Genomic DNA, 16,520 nt, shown 5'->3' with positions numbered 1-16,520 from the left:
GACTCCCTTGATGATCTATTCAAGAAAAGCTAAAGATTTTTTGTGGGAAAGGTGGAATCGGCTACTGATTAAGACTAGGTTCAAACCTGGATTGAAGTTCCTGGTTAAGAAATTGCATTAATAATTGAGGATGCATTGTATTTTGTGCAATTTTCTGAGTAACTGAAAATATTCACTAATATACGGATAGATATGGTATTCCTCGGAATTTGTTGTAAATATAATATACTCATTGCTCTTATGTACTATATTTCTAGTAATCCATTTCTATATTATGCACATGGTCTTGGGGATTTCTTTTCAATTTTATAACCTTTCTAAATTGCTAGAAAATAATTGTGAAGCTCCAGATGGTTTTCAAACTCCTCCTTTAAAGGGACTCTGAGCAGTGCAGAAACTATGGAAAGATGCATATCATTTTGAAGCTCTTTTTCTCCTCTTTCCAATGAAACATAAACAGCCACTCTATGCCCTTTAGTTTTCGTTATTTCCGCGATCGCGAAAATAGTGAAAACTAAAAGGCGTAGGGTGGCAGTTTATATATCATTGGAAAGAGGAGAAAGAGTGCTTCAAAATGATATGCATCTTTCCATAGTTTCTGCACTTTTTGGAGTCCAACATTTTATTACACAAGACGACTTTTCCCCAAAGTCGGCAGCTCCATTCAGCACAATGCAATGAAATACAAGGAACCCAGGGGGATATAATTACATACATCATGTGAGGATATAATTAATTAGTTGTGGGTATGCTTAAAGGCATACCCACAGGCACTGCTCGGAGTCCCTTTAAACTATTCAGCAGAGGCAAGTCCTATTGGCAAAGACTACGTGTAGGTAGGTTGTGGTTGCTTACCAGTGTCTGTGTGTTGAGTAGCTTGTCAATGCTAATTGGCCATACTTTACATGTACACATACAATTCTTCCTCCAAAATAGAAATAAATATTGAGCTAAGCTGGATAGGGAAGTCATAGCTTGAAAACACGCTTCAATTTCTTGAATATGTTTTTTTTTTATATGCCAATAGGACACCATTTTTTGATTGTGGTTTTCTGGAATTCAAATTCCATTCAAAGCAATGGGGGAAAAAAATCCTAGTACTCTCAATTCCTGGATGACAGCTGCAGCCTTCAGTAGCACCAACATGGTGTAGGAAGCCAAGTCAGATCGTTTAGGTGCCGTTATTGGCAGTTGTCTAATAGACGCATGTGTTAAAATTCAGCTGATTTGTGTGCCTGATGTGGCTATTAATGGTTATAGATAATTGTATCTGATTTATGCAATGCATTAATTTATTTTTTCCCCCTACTCCTGGAGCCCAGCTGATGCAGCAATACCACAATACATACTCTCCAAGCCACATGTCTAGGGTTAGATGTAGTTATGGTTATGGCCAAAAGTATTGGCACCCTTACATTTATGTCAGAGAAAACACCACTTTTCTCAGAAAATTATTGCAATTAAAAATGCTTTGCTTTTGTTATGTTTGTTTCTTTTTTTTTTGGCACAAGAAGTACATAAACAAGCTGAGAAAAACAATCCACATAAAATGTAAAAAATGGCGAGTGCAAAATTATCGTTAGCCTCAACTTAAAATTTAGTAGCACACCCTTTGGAAGACATTACTAATGATAATCACTTTCTGTAGCAATAAATAAAGTTTTATATATCTCACGACTGAAACTGTGGTCCACTCACCCTTCCTTTGCCAGCTGATCAAGGTCTCTCAGATTTAAAGGGTTTGTTTTCCCAATGGTGTTTTTTGATCTTTCTACAGTTGCTCTAAAGTATTTAGATCTGCACTCATTGCTGGCCACATGAAAAGTAATTTCGTTGTGTTACACAATGACAATAAAGTGAATTGAATTGCTGGCCACTTAAGAACTTTCCAGCGTTTCCAGCATCTTAAACCATTTCTGGGTCCTTTTTGAAGTATGCTTTGGGTCATTGTCCTGCTGCAAGACATCTGTGAACCTTCTCCATGTTTGACTTTAGGGGCCATGTTGGTTTCTTTGAAAACTTTTTTTTTGTATTTGTTTTCTTTGCACAGTTAAATGTCTTATCAGTTTAGAGGACTTTCTCCTAGATGGATTGTGACTTCCACAAGTTTTAGTAAACGCCGGACTGGCTTTTTTGTTGCTCTGTAAGCAGTGGGATTGTCCTGAGTTTTCTGCCATGGCATCCCCTTCCATTCAGATGTTAATGGATACGGTTTTACCCTTTGTCTGCATGTCAGCTTGGATTGTGTTTGGAAGTTGCTTGTGTCAAGAGAGATTAACTTACAGTGCCATTGGCTGTAAACTTGTTTAGAATTTTGTGCACAGTGGATAAAGGAACTTTAGATCTCTGGAAATGGACTTGCAGCCTTGGGATCCTTTTCTATAATTTTGTTTCTGAAATCCTCCCAGTTCTTTCTTTCACTCATGCTCAGTGTAGTACACACAGACAACTAAAATCGAGATTGAGTCAACATTTCTCCATTTAACTAGTTACAAGTGGGAATTTCTATGTTCCACTTACTTTTCAAGTTAAAGGGGCATCACATGCTTGAAATACACTTATTTCTTATAAAGTGCCTATAGTTTTGTCAGTCATTTTTAACTTTGAATCTCTAAGATGTGTATGTTCTCTCTGCTTCTGTGTTTACCCAGTGCCAACAAAAGGAATAAACATGGAAATACAATTTTCTGGGAGAAGTGGTGTGTTTTCTGACATAAATGCAAAGGTGCCAATATGTTGGTTCATGACTGTATTTACACAAACATGTTTAAAATGTGTACAGCTGGAGTTAGAGTCCAGTTAATGTGGCTGTAAGGAAAACATGGGGAGTTTGCACATCCTTCAAATTACAGCTTGGGGAGGCCCCTTGGTGCTGCACAGCCTGTTGCAAAACAATTAAAGAACATTTTCTGAGGACTCCTCAACTGTTAGTAACACTGTATATTGGCAGCACATACTGTTTTAAAGTAAACCTGAAGTGAAAATAATTTGAGATAAAGAATTGGATCTATAGTCCTAATCCTAAAAAGTTATTTCCTAAAATCCCATAGTTTTAATTTAAAGGTTAAACTCAGGGTTTTATATCATTCAACTTTTAATTGGTACTTACATTGAAACATTGATATCAGAAGGTATACAATGTACCATTTTGTTTTCCCTTAACCTTCCTGGCGGTATTGACGAGCCTGGCTCGTCCAGCAGAAACATGCTGAAAGCGGTATTGACGAGCTGTCAATACCGCCAGGGAGATTTCCTGTTTGTCTGCCCCGCCAGCTTCACTTTTCCCTCATCAGAGGGATTCCCAAGGATGGCTGGATGCCTGACTGCACGCTGCGGGTAGCGATCTGTGCTACCCCCAGTGTCCAGAACTAGCATCCAGCCACCCCGGGGAATCCCTGGGCAGCGGATCAGCGGGGCAAGAGCCACGCGTCATTCCCCCAGGGCAGTGTCTCTGCGTCCCTGCACATGCGCACAACGGAAAAAACACACACACACAGGGACATGAGACGCACAGACACTTGCCTGTTTTTATATAGGATCAGTCATTGACTAGGCATGATGTAGTAATTTACTTTTTTAAAAATATAAAAGTTGCTGAAGATTTTACCTTTGGTGACGGGTTTGAGAGTTTTAATTTTTTTTTTCTTCAAGCTTTTAGGAGGCTCTGGGTTTTTTGATCTGGCATAATACAGACGAAATCAATGAGAAACAATTATACTGTTCATAAAATCATTGTTTTCAAAAAGCGCTAAACAAACCAGAACAGGCTAGTATGTCTAATACAATTAAAAAATTATTTTAATTAGAGTAAGTTGGTTAACCATTAAATCTGTGTCTGAAACTTTTGCATATATATGTTATTTTTACCTGTGATTAGATCAGGAAACCTGTGCAGAGGAACCAGCCCAGCCCAGATTACTTAGCTTGAGAATGGGGGGAATGTTTTTCATCACTTTTTTTTCCCCTACCAATGTATTCTCATACAATAAACTCCTACTTCTTTTTACCCTTCCTTTTCTACAGTAAGGCCTGGTGCACACAAGCAGTTTTTGTAGCGTTTTCCAAACTGCTTCCGCCTGTGAAAACGCTTGGCTAATGTATTTCAATGGGCTGGTGCACACCAGCGGTTTGAAGTTTTTAGCAAACCGAAAACGTGGGTCCTGCAGCACTTTTGCGGTTTGCAGAAGCATTTCTGCCTCAATGTAAAGTATAGGAAAAGCTCAAACTGCTCTGAAAAACGCTAGGTCAGAGCTGTTTTCCAGGCGTCTTTGTTACAATAGCTGTTCAGTAACAGCTTCACTGTAACAATATTTGCAATCTGCTACACAAAAGCACTCCAAAAAACGCTAGGCATGCTTAGAAAACCTCTCTAAACATGCCTAGAATCGCTCTGAAAATCTGCTTCAACAACCTCTAGCATTTTGCAGATCTGCTAGCGGTTTTGGTGTGCACTGGGCCTTAGTTTAGATATCTCTAGCTGACCCAAATCCACTTAGGGATTCCCGGGCAGTATGGTATATGAATACACCAGCAATTAATTTTTCCTGTAAATCAAATTTAAAAAAAAAGGGCGCCTTGAAAAAAGGGCTCAGCTGTATAGCTGGATAATAAATTGGCGCCAGTGGATAACGAAATCTGATAGCGATAAACATCATTGTCAAACTTGATTAACGGTAAATACCATTGTAAAAACAGACAGGAAATAATAACAAACAGATATTAACGTATATAACGTTAAAAAATCGTTACGTAATTCAACAATACAGCTTAATCCAACCCTACTCTCACACAGAACCTTCCCCTGGTGGCGCCTAACCCCATCCCCCCCCCCCCCCCGCGTGGCGCCTAACCCTAAGCACCCCCGGTGGTGCCTAACCCTAACAACCCCCACCGATGGTGCCTAACCACTCCCTCCCCCCCCCCCCGGTGTTGCCTAAAACTAACTGCCACCCAGGTGGTGCCTATCTCTAACCACTCCCTCTGGTGGTGCCTAACCCTAACAACTCACTCTGCAGAAACACCCTTTTACGCATAGAAATGATAATAGCTTTGATAACGTAAAATCTGTACATAGAAACTAAATAATATGACTAAAACTATAATGTTGCAAGCTTCTAAAATGATAGTATACTTCAAAAACTATAATGTTGTAAACGATATTTATTGCGGCGCCCTTTTTTCTGCTTTTTTCACCGTATTAACGATAATTGCATTATGAGTCTATGGCGGCACCCTTTTCGTCCACCCTCAGCTGACGCCCTTTTTTCCTGCTACTGATTTGATATTTCTCTGAGAATACAATTCATGTGTAAGTTATATAAAACATTACAATAGAATATCCATGCATTTATAACCGTAATCCATAAGTTTCAACTTCTGTTAATGTATAGTTTGTGGAGAGCTGTTTCATATTTCTCATTGGTACAGTAATAAAGCGTAATCAGTGGGAATTTCACCCCTATTCAATCTTATCTGAACTGCCCACCTGAACTGAAGTCTCTGAATGATAGATAAACCTTCAGTGCATAGTATACCCTGGGGAAATTACAAGTTCTTTCATTTGGTTTCTTCATGGGCGTTGTATGTATAAAACATCTTTGAAGTATCAAAAAGTGACAGTTTGGCCCAAATCACATTGGAAATTACTTGAGCCATGCTTCATTGATCTACTTGATTTGTCACCTGTTCATGTCTATTTTATGATCCTGAAAAAAGGAATATTTGACATTGATGTCTACTAAGTGGTCAGGCAGCTTTTGTTTTTGGTATCCTTAAGTATGTATCCACTTACATTGTGTTGCTTTGTTCTGCTGCCTTTATGGCTATCACATAAGGGACACCAAAAATGGGTGTCTATTGTGAGACTGCTGTAAATGTTAAAAACTGTATAGAATCAATTAAAAGGGTTTGTAGATTTAAAGTTTAATGTTGGTATGCATAAATGAGCCATAACAAAAATATTATAATTAAAAAGTAGTAGTTACCGCTCCTTAGAAAAGTACATTTTGCAAATGAAAAATTTGGCACAATACTAAAAGATTTAAAATTCTTTTCAGCCAACCATTCATACAAAAAGAAGCTTAGCAGTGAAACATGGTAGTTAGCAGACTTAGAATGTCAGGTTCGAATATACCGTATTTTTCGGACTATAAGACGCTCCGGACTATAAGACGCACCTAGGTTTAAAGGGCAAAAACCAGGAAAAAAAATATACTAAACCTAGGTACGTCCATGGTCCAGGAGTGTCTAATGGACCTTTCCTCCAGCCAAGATGACCCTGTCTAAGTTACACTACCAAGCTACACTAACCCTTGATACCCCCACAAACAATACTAAACTTCACTTACCCCTGCTACCCCCCCAGGCCAGCTTCACTACACAAACCCCTGCTCCCCCCATCCCATCCCAGCTACACTGCATTACATTACTACAGCGCTGCGGGTCATGGGGTGACGCAAGTGAACTAGGAAGTACGGAAGCCCCTGAGGACTCTGCGGCTGAAGAGGCATGTGTCCGTCGGGATCGCGCTGATGACGCCCATGATTAATGAAGGAGATCAAAGGGCCAGCGGGGAGGATAGTTACAGTTGCTACTCATATCTCACTTGGAACCACCGGCCGGGTATCGCGCTGCTGCGGGGATGATGTCGGTGACCAGAAATGATTAAAGAGCCACATTGCGGATCATTACCACGGCTATTGCCGCTTGGAGCCACCGGCCGGGGATCGAGCTGATCGGGCACAAACAAAGAAGATCAAAGGGCCAGCGCTGCAGATTGTTACAGCGGCTGCTGTCGCTTGGAAACAGTGGGTCTCGCTGCTGCTGCTGTAGCCCGCTGCACACCTCATTAAGATCATTTACAGCAGGAAAGAAACACGCGCCAGAGTAGGTAAGACTGCTACATTCGGACTATAAGACGCAGTCACTTTTTCTCCCTACTTTTGGGGGAGAAAAAGTGCGTCTTATAGTCCGAAAAATACGGTAATTGCTGCTGTATGTATTCACCATCTAACTAATCGTGCTAGCTAAAATTCTTATTTCTGATATAAAGGTGATCCGTAAGATTTAATACGTTATGCTTAGCCTCAAGCATCCCAGGGAATAAACAGTTGATTTTACTGCACCATCTTGAAAAGTTTTAATACTGTATGACCAAGCCCATCAGTCTATTGGACCACTGTTCTAACATGAATAGATCAGTATCAGAACTTAGATATTGTGGATATTGGGTGCTAAGAAAATTACTTTCCTTTAAAGGGATACTGTAGGGGGGTCGGGGGAAAATGAGTTGAACTTACCCGGGGCTTCTAATGATCTCCCACAGAAGTCCTGTGCCAGCGCAGCCAGTCACCGATGCTCTGGCCCCGCCTCCGGTTCACTTCTAGGATTTCAGACTTTAAAGTCTGAAAACCACTGCACCTGCTTAGCCATGTCCTCGCTCCCGCTGATGTCACCAGGAGCGTACTGTGCAGGCACAGACCATACTGGGCTTGTGCTATACACTCCTGGTGACATCAGCGGTAGCGAGGACACGGCAACGCAGGCCCAGTGGTTTTCAGACTTTAAAGTCTGAAATTCCAGAAGTGAACTGGAGGCGGGGCCAGCGCATCGGTAAGTGACTGCGCGAGCACAAGATGTCTGCGGGGGACCGTTAGAAGCCCCGGGTAAGTTCAACTCATTTTCCCCCGACCCCCCTACAGTATCCCTTTAACTAAAAAAAAAAAAGAGTCAAGGATCTCAGAGTGATCATATACATTTTTAAAAATGTTAGGATATATTTGTATATAAGCAGAAATTCTGTTTAAATTGTGTTGATGTTGACCTCTGTCTAACCCAGATGTTATCAATGCTATGTTTTTTGTTTTGTTTTGTAGAGCAGACAATTATTTTTTACAATCCTTTACAGAGTACATTGAAGAATGTGTATAATTAGCTATCCCTCTCACGAGCTTACCATTTGATCTCCTGATGACGGGCTATTTTGGGGGAAATCAATTAACTGACCAATTATGCTTTTGCAATATGCAATGCAACCAGAGTACCCAAAGTGAAGCATACACAAAGCATACAAACTCCATTCAAAGAGTGTTCCTTGCATAAAAAAAAAAAAAAAGAATGACTCTTAAGATATGTTAACTTAGGTCTGATGCATGATTTCTTGAAACCAACTGTGCTAATTAAATTGGATGGAAATTACTTTTGCTTTAATAAACAGGATAATTTAATAAATGTAAATGACCCAGCACATTTAAATTCCTGGAGTGTTACAAGTGTACTTTTATGAATGTAACAGGATTTTAATTAGTCTGCCTTTTAACAGTTTTCAGGCTGATAATGCAGTTGTTTATGGTTGAGATCTAACAATGCATTTTATGTTGTCATGTTTCATTTACCACAACTAGTTTAGGAGATTGGTCTAAATAAATTCAAAAATTAAGCACAAAAAGCAATTTTACAATCATTTCTCTTGCAAAATTTTAATAGAGAACAGTGATGGCTCTTGCATATATTCATCTTCATTAATTTGGTTACCTCATAATTTGTTACTGCATTTCCTGTAATGTTTTCGTTTATTCTTGTTCTGCTTTGTCTACCTTATTGTTGTTATTACTATTAATATCATTATTATTACTACTACTCGTGCTTCTACTACTATAGCTATTATTTTATTAATTAAAAAAAAAATAGATTCCACTCCCAGGAATAAAAATATCAGAGGTGTGTATAGTGAACCCCAGGTGAGAGTGGTATGGAGGCTGCCATATTTGTTTCTTTTTATACAATACCAGTTGCCTGGTAGCCCTGCTGATCTATTTTGCTGCAGTAGTGTCTGTAGTACACCAGAAGCAAGCATGCAGCTAATCCTGGCAGTTCTGACAATATTGTCCGAAACACCTGGTCTGCATATGCTTGTTAAGAGTCTATGGCTGAAAGTATTAGAAGCCAAGGATCAGCAGGACGGCCAGACACCTTGTATTGCTTAAAAGGAAACCTCTGGTTCACTTAAACATCTCAAAAGAAAATATGTTAAAGTAAAATTGCAGCCTTGACCACCACTATCTATAAAAACAGTTTTTATGTAGCTATTCAGTTTGGTTTGATAGAGGAAAGTGCTTTGTTCTGCAATGTCACTTCTCTACCAACCTTTGTTTGACAATGATCCTATATAAATCTATATTGTATTTAATCTTCTTGCTAGAGCTGTTATATGGCATACTGGCCAGATCTGCTTCCGAACTATTTTTTGAAAATGCTGCTTGTCCATTTGTAATTTTGTTTTCTAAATTAATTTTAATATTTACATGTCCCCTGTCCTGCTCAGCCTGCAGGTACCTCCATTTTATACAAGTGACAACACCCCCCCCCCCCCTCCTCCTTGGATCTGAAATCTTGCTCCTGTGCAAAAAGAAGCATTCACTCCACTATGGCAACATGACACTGGGCATTCTTGATGCTACACATTTCAAGAAGTGCCCTTGTTAGCCACGGCATCTATACATATGCAGCTGTGGCTATATAGGGTATTTAGAATAGTATAATACATGAAAGTGATTCAGAACGTTTCAGTGATATTGAATGGCTTCCCATAGCAAAACCTATGTGGTTGCCAAAGGAAAACATCTTGCCTTGCACAGGTATTTGGCTTTACATTTGGGAGGTGAGCAACAATCATACCTCTGTTAACATCTTAAGTGCATAGGAGTATGTTTTGCTGATGACCTAATGAGTCAACAGTAGGTGAATGGTGTCCATGTTTTTACAGGTTACTGACCTCTGTGTATATACTGGCACTGATGATTACCTTACTTTATTATGTATGTTCAATAAAAGAAAAAGTAATAAAACATGCTTTTTTTTACAAAAGAAAAAAGAAAACATCAACATAATGACATGGTAACCATACAAAGGTCATTAATTTATAAAATTGCATAAACACAGTCATGCTAAGCTTTATCAGTAACAGAAGTACCTTGCATAGGTATTGCTATCCTAGAGAAAGGGATATCAATACAAAACAATGGTTGAAAACACATTATGCATCTAAATATGTATTGGTGCAGTACAGTAGAGATGGCCCGAGCGGTTCGCCGGCGACTAATGACAAGACATATGACACTGTGGCTTGACAAGAGTCACAAATGTCATGGAACACGCCACGGCTGCTCTAGTGATTAAACAGCACTGAGCACTAATTGGCCAGTGTTTAAATCCCCTGGCCTTCTCACCAGTGCTGTAGTGTAGTAGCACCTCACACACCCACACAGCTCCATTTGGTTTCCAGCAGTGCGTGGCCACTGAGCAGGTGGTGTTTCCGGAAGCCTGTCGGGATGAAATTTGCAGACGCCTTTGCTGGACCCTGGGACTGGTTAGTATTACACACACACACACACACACACACACACACACACACACACACACACACACACACACACACACACACACACACACACACACACACACACACACACACACACGTACACACACACACGCACACACGCACACACACACACACACACCTGACTCTGCAATTCAGCTGACAGGCTATACTGCACAGCGTTATGACGGGACCAGAGACTCCGGGAAGAGCAGAGGAGGGGGGCTGTGTGTGTACATAAATAACAGCTGGTGTACAAACATTGTGACTGTGGACAGCCATTGCTCTCCGGACTTGGAGTATTTGACTGTCGGGTGCAGACCTATATATCTCCCTAGAGCGTTTACTGTGGTCCTGTTTACTGCTGTTTACATAGCACCAGATGCAAATGCAAACACAGCTACTGAACTTTTACATCGCAGTATTAGCAGTCAGCTGGCCAAGCATCCTGATGCTGTGTGTATTGTCACTGGGGATTTTAATCATGCAGATTTGAAATCAGTGCTTCCTAAATTTTATCAACACGTTAAGTGTGCTACCAGAGGAGATAATACATTGGATAAAGTCTATACGAATATCAGACAAGGCTACAGGGCTATACCGCTACCTCACTTGAGCCGCTCTGATCACGTCATTGTTTTTAATTCCGGCATATATCCCACTTAGGAAAACTGCTCCAAATAGTACAAAAGTAATTAAAACCTGGCCAGAGGGAGCTGTTGAGAAGCTACAGGACTGTCTTAGTAGCACTAACTGGGACATTTTTGAACATTCGGACCTTGAAATGTTCAGTGATAGTGTGCTGTGCTACATTAAATATTGCATGGACATTGTCACAGTGGATAAATGTATTTGGGTTTACCCCAATCAGAAGCCATGGATGACCAAGTACGGAGGCTGCTGAGAGAGAGGAACACTGCCTTCAGGTCTGGGGAAAAGGCCCTCTATGGCTTGACTCGTGCTAACTTAAACAGGGGCATAAGAGAGGCCAAGCTAGATTATAAAAAAAAGATCGAGGAACATTTGGACAGTAACAATGGCAGGCAAGTGTGGATGGGTATCCAGCATATGACCAATTATCGAAATAATTCTGTAGATGTGAGCGGTGATTCATCGTTAGCTGAGGAACTGAATTATTACTTTGCACGGTTTGAAGTGGATTCATATGAGACAGCTAGACCCCATACAGATATCAATAACAGTGCCCCATATGTATTGAGGGAGCATGATGTGAGACATACGTTGCGAGCCATCAACCCACGAAAGGCAGTTGGACCAGATGGTGTCTCAGGACGTGTTTTTAAAAGAATGTGCAGACCAACTAGCTGGGGTCTTCACTAGGATTTTTAATCAGTCCCTGTCTCAATCAATTGTACCAACTTGTTTAAAATCCTCTGTCATAGTTCCTCTGGCCAAAAAACAGTCCATCACTAGCCTTAATGATTACAGGCCAGTCACATTGACACCTGTGATTATGAAGTGTTTTAAGAAGCTTATCAGGAACTATATATTGTCTTTTATTCCTCCCATGTTTGATCAACATCAGTTTGCCTATAGATCAAATAGGTCCACAGAGGATGCGGTGGCTACTGTCCTCCATGTTGTACTGTCCCATCTAGAGCAGCGAGGGAGTTATGCACGATTGCTTTTTATTGATTTTAGTTCTGCTTTTAATACTATTATACCCCATAGACTGGTGACCAAATTGTCAGACATAGGGCTTCCATATTCAACTTGCCTCTGGATTAATAACTTTTTGAGCGATCGTCCTCAGAGGGTTAGAGTGGGTACAACTTTTTCCTCTATCAGTCTCAGCACTGGCTCTCCTCAGGGCTGTGTGCTGAGCCCCCTGCTCTATACCCTCTACAACACTCATGATTGTGTTCCTGCCCACCATAGTAACACCATCGTTATGTTTGCTGATGACACTACAGTGGTGGGGCTTATATCAGGGGGGGATGAGTCTGCCTATAGGGATGAGGTAGAAAGGCTGGAAATGTGGTGTAGAGACAATAATCTGCTCCTAAATGTAGCTAAAACCAAGGAGCTTGTAGTGGATTTTAGGAAGAAGGCAGATGACATTCAGCCACTTATTATAAATGGATATATTGTAGAAAGGGTCACAGACTTTCGGTTTTTAGGAGTTACTATTAAAGAGGACCTGACTTGGGGGTCACATATTGCTGAAGTAGTGAAAAAGGCACAGAAGAGGCTATATTTTTTAAGGGTGCTTAGGAAGAATAATATTCCTGAGAAATTGTTGGTGTCTCTTTACCGCAGTACAGTGGAGAGTGTCCTAGTCTACTGTCTCTGTGCGTGGTTTTCAAGCTGCACAGTAGCACAGAAAAATCAGCTTCATAGGGTAATTAAGGTTGCCCAGAGGATAGTTGGCTGTCCTCTCCTTCCATTAGAAGAATTATATACGTCTTATTGTTTCAGGAATATTAAGAAAATTTTAAGCAACGCCTCACATCCAGGACATGTTATTTGAACATCTGCCTTCTGGAAAACGTTTTAGACTTATAAAAACTAAGACAAATAGACTAAAGAACAGTTTTTATCCTTCAGCCATTCTATGTTAAATGCTGCTAAGTGGCCATGTTGATAAGGGGTGTGTGCAATGCAATGTTATGCCGTCCTTGCTTTTGCTGGAAAATTGCACTTAAAGAGAATCTTTATTGTTAAAATCGCTCAAAAGTAAACATACCAGTGTGTTAGGGGACATCTCTTATTACCCTCTGTCACAATTTCGCCGCTCCTCGCCGCATTAAAAGTGGTTAAAAACCGTTTTTAAAAGTTTGTTTATAAACAAACAAAATGGCCACCAAAACAGGAAGTAGGTTGATGTCCACACATAGAAAAATACATCCATACACAAGCAGGCTGTATACACCCTTCCTTTTGCATCTCAAGAGATCATTTGTGTGTTTCTTTCCCCCTGCAGTTCTCATGCACTGAAGTTTCAGGCTGCTCTTTTCTTCCTGCAAACAGCTTTGCCCTTGTTTGTAATTCCTCAGTATGTGAAAGCCCAGCCAGCTCAGAGGACGATTTATCCAGCTTGTAAAAGATAAGAGAGAAGAGAGAAGCTGCCCTAATCTAAATAATACACAGGCAGTGTGCATAGAGGGGCCTGGAAGGGGGAGTTCATAGCAGAACCACAACACTAAAGAACTTGGCAGCCTTCCAGACACAGGCCGACAAGTCTGACAGGGGAAAGATACATTGATTTATTACAGAGACTGTGATAGTAGAAAGTGCTGCAGTTAGCCAGAACACATTAGAATAGCTTTTGGAACTTGTAGGATGATAAAAAACAGGATGCAATTTTTGTTACGGAGTCTCTTTAAGAATTTTTTTGTACAATTTTGGTTGTTACAATGACAATAAAGATTTTCTATTCTATTCTACACGCACGCACGCACGCACGCACGCACGCACGCACGCACGCACGCACGCACGCACACACACACACACACACACACACACACACACACACACACACACACACTCAGTGGAAGCCTGGAGGGGGAATAATAATTAGCGCTGCCGGGACTTTTTCAGGAGCAGGGTGAGACATTTTTCGACTTTACCTTGTGCCCAAATTTCCTGGCACCTTGATTACATGTTTAACACACACACACATATATTATTACCTTATGTTTTATATTAAACAGGAATGCAGAATATCTTGTTGTGCTAGTAAGAACCAATTATTTTTTGTGTATTTTTAATGAAAATATTGTTTTGATTAATAATGATACAATCAGCGATTACTGAGATACTAAATTCACAATACTATATTTTAAATCTGTTGACTGTCTGTTTTCAGGAACTATGTGAACTTTTAGTGTTTGTTTTCTTTTCACTGAAAACAGAAAATATGGCTGGGTCACCTGAGGAATAAACTGGAAATTGGCAGTAAAGGATTCATAAAAACACTGCATTTATTAATCAACTATAATCACAGTAGTGCATTCCTGCCGCCTGGACGTGAAGCTCACGTCCGGGCGGCTGCTCTGCTGCGGTGCCAAGCTTTGGCGCGATTGCGGGTGCTCCCCCGTGCCCCTGTGCTGTCCACCGGTAGCCCTGGGATCAGTGAACGGGAACATGGTTCCCGATCACCGATCCATGTCCCCAGCAGAAAAACCGAAGCACTCTTACAAGAGGCTTCAGTCTTTCTGCACGTAAAATTTTCCGCGTCCCCCTTATGCTTCCGGTTAGCGAGAAGCACAAGGAGGAAAAAAAAACTCAAGGTGGCCATCTTGTGGCCAAATAGTAAAACATCTACATATTTTTTACATTACAATTTACACATATAATAACATTAAAAATTAACAGTTTATTTTCCACACCAAAATATTACCCAAATAAAAATTTTAATTGTAAAAAAAATTACAATTAAAAAAAAAAATACAAATAATTACATAAGGGTCTGAACTTTTTAAATATGCATTTGAAGGGGGTATACTACGACGTTTTTTAAAATTATAAGCTTGTAAATAGTGATGGACGCAAAACGGAAAAATGCACCTTTATTTCCATATAAAATATTGGCGCCATATATTGTGATCGGGACAAAATTTAAATGGTGTCATAACCGAGACAAATGGGCAAATAAAATACATAGGTTTTAATTATGGTAGCATAGATTATTTTAAAGCTGTAGTGGCTGAAAACTGAGAAATAATGAATGTTTTCCATTTTTTTCTTATTAATCCTGTTAAAATGCATGTATAAAAAAAAATTATTCTTAGCAAAAATTATTCTTAGCAAAATTATTCTTAGCAAAATTATTCTTAGCAAAATTATTCTTAGAAAATTGCTCTGATGCATAAGGTGAAAAATCCCTGTGGACTGAAATGGTTAATTTTGTTTTTATATTTTGGTAGTTGAAAAACTAAAAAGCTAACTATCTATGACTAGCTATCGATGTCCAGAATAGAGATTTCAATATTTGTAGCCTATCTATGCTGTTCTATTAATTATTTAATTTTATGCATCTTTTCACAGAAGGGGGAAGCAGAAAGTGCTGTATCTCCAGAAAACACAATACAGAAGGTCCTTGAGATACCACTAAATGATTCAGGTTCTGCTGGACTAGGGGTTAGTCTGAAAGGAAATAAATCGAGAGACACCAACAGTGACTTGGGCATTTTTATCAAATCAATTATCCACGGAGGAGCAGCTTTCAAGGTACAGAACATCCTTATTTATGTTTATTTACTTTTGTTCAAAATGAAAGAGAGTTAAAACTCACTTCAATTTTTATTTTTTTTTATCTGCATTATACCTGCCAGTGAGCTTTTTTTCTGCCTTTGTGACTTTGATTATCTTGAAGTGGAAATGAGAGGTACTCTTTCCAACAAAAAAAGTTAACAATAGACATACTAGTACTTTTTGTAGTATGGTGAAGCAGGTCTTCTTTGCCAGAGTCCTAATGTGAAGAGTAGAGATGTCGCGAACGGTTCGCCGGCGAACGGTTCCAGGCGAACTTCGGTGGTTCGCGTTTGCCTACCAAAGGCGAACTTTCCCGGAAGTTCGATTCGCCCCATAATGCTCTATTGAGCAACACTTTGACCCTCTATACCACAGTCAGCAGACACATTATTGCCAAACACACTGCTCTCAATGCTGGAGGCCCGCCCCCCTCCCTCCTCCTAGCAAGGTCCTTATACCATTTGACTCACTTGTCTGCCTACACTAATTAGTTAAGGGACAGCTGCTACACACTCTGCTATGGAGATTTTAATTAGCCTCTTGTGGGTCCCTCCTTCCTCCTCCCTCCACCCCTTCCAGTGGCGCACGCAGGGGGGGTTACCGATGCCCAGAATCCCCCCTGCTGCAGGGCTGATCCTGGCTGCTATAGTCTTTTTTTTTTTTTTACTTTAAAATTTCCCCTTAGACCTCCTCTACCCCATCAACCTTCACCCTAATCCCCCCTCAGTTCCACAAGGCAGAGGCAGGCAGGTGAATAGGAACTATTTTTCCACAGCGTAAGGACACACTCTCCTAACCAGCCGACAATAAATCTTTAGTTCCGGCTGGAGAGAGAGCGGAAGCACTCAGCAGAGGGAGGATGTCAGCACTGCAGGGGGCTGTGACAGGCAGCACACAAAGGTGAGAGAGTGGAGGAGTCAGCTCCAGG

At 40.4% G+C, this 16,520-nt stretch overlaps 1 protein-coding gene across 2 annotated transcripts in view; it reads left to right on the top strand.

The window, feature by feature from the left end:
- PARD3B (par-3 family cell polarity regulator beta) overlaps window positions 1–16,520 on the top strand; it is an 807,407-nt gene that overhangs the window by 522,328 nt on the left and 268,559 nt on the right. For both annotated transcript variants that reach the window (XM_068245009.1, XM_068245008.1), the window contains one exon: window positions 15,386–15,568. In XM_068245009.1, the coding sequence (XP_068101110.1) occupies window positions 15,386–15,568 (183 nt within the window). The remainder of the gene's footprint in view (window positions 1–15,385; window positions 15,569–16,520) is intronic.

This window comes from Hyperolius riggenbachi, chromosome 7, assembly GCF_040937935.1.
Source record: "Hyperolius riggenbachi isolate aHypRig1 chromosome 7, aHypRig1.pri, whole genome shotgun sequence".
NCBI classification, from domain to species: domain Eukaryota; kingdom Metazoa; phylum Chordata; class Amphibia; order Anura; family Hyperoliidae; genus Hyperolius; species Hyperolius riggenbachi.
This window is presented reverse-complemented; position numbering and strand designations above follow the sequence as displayed.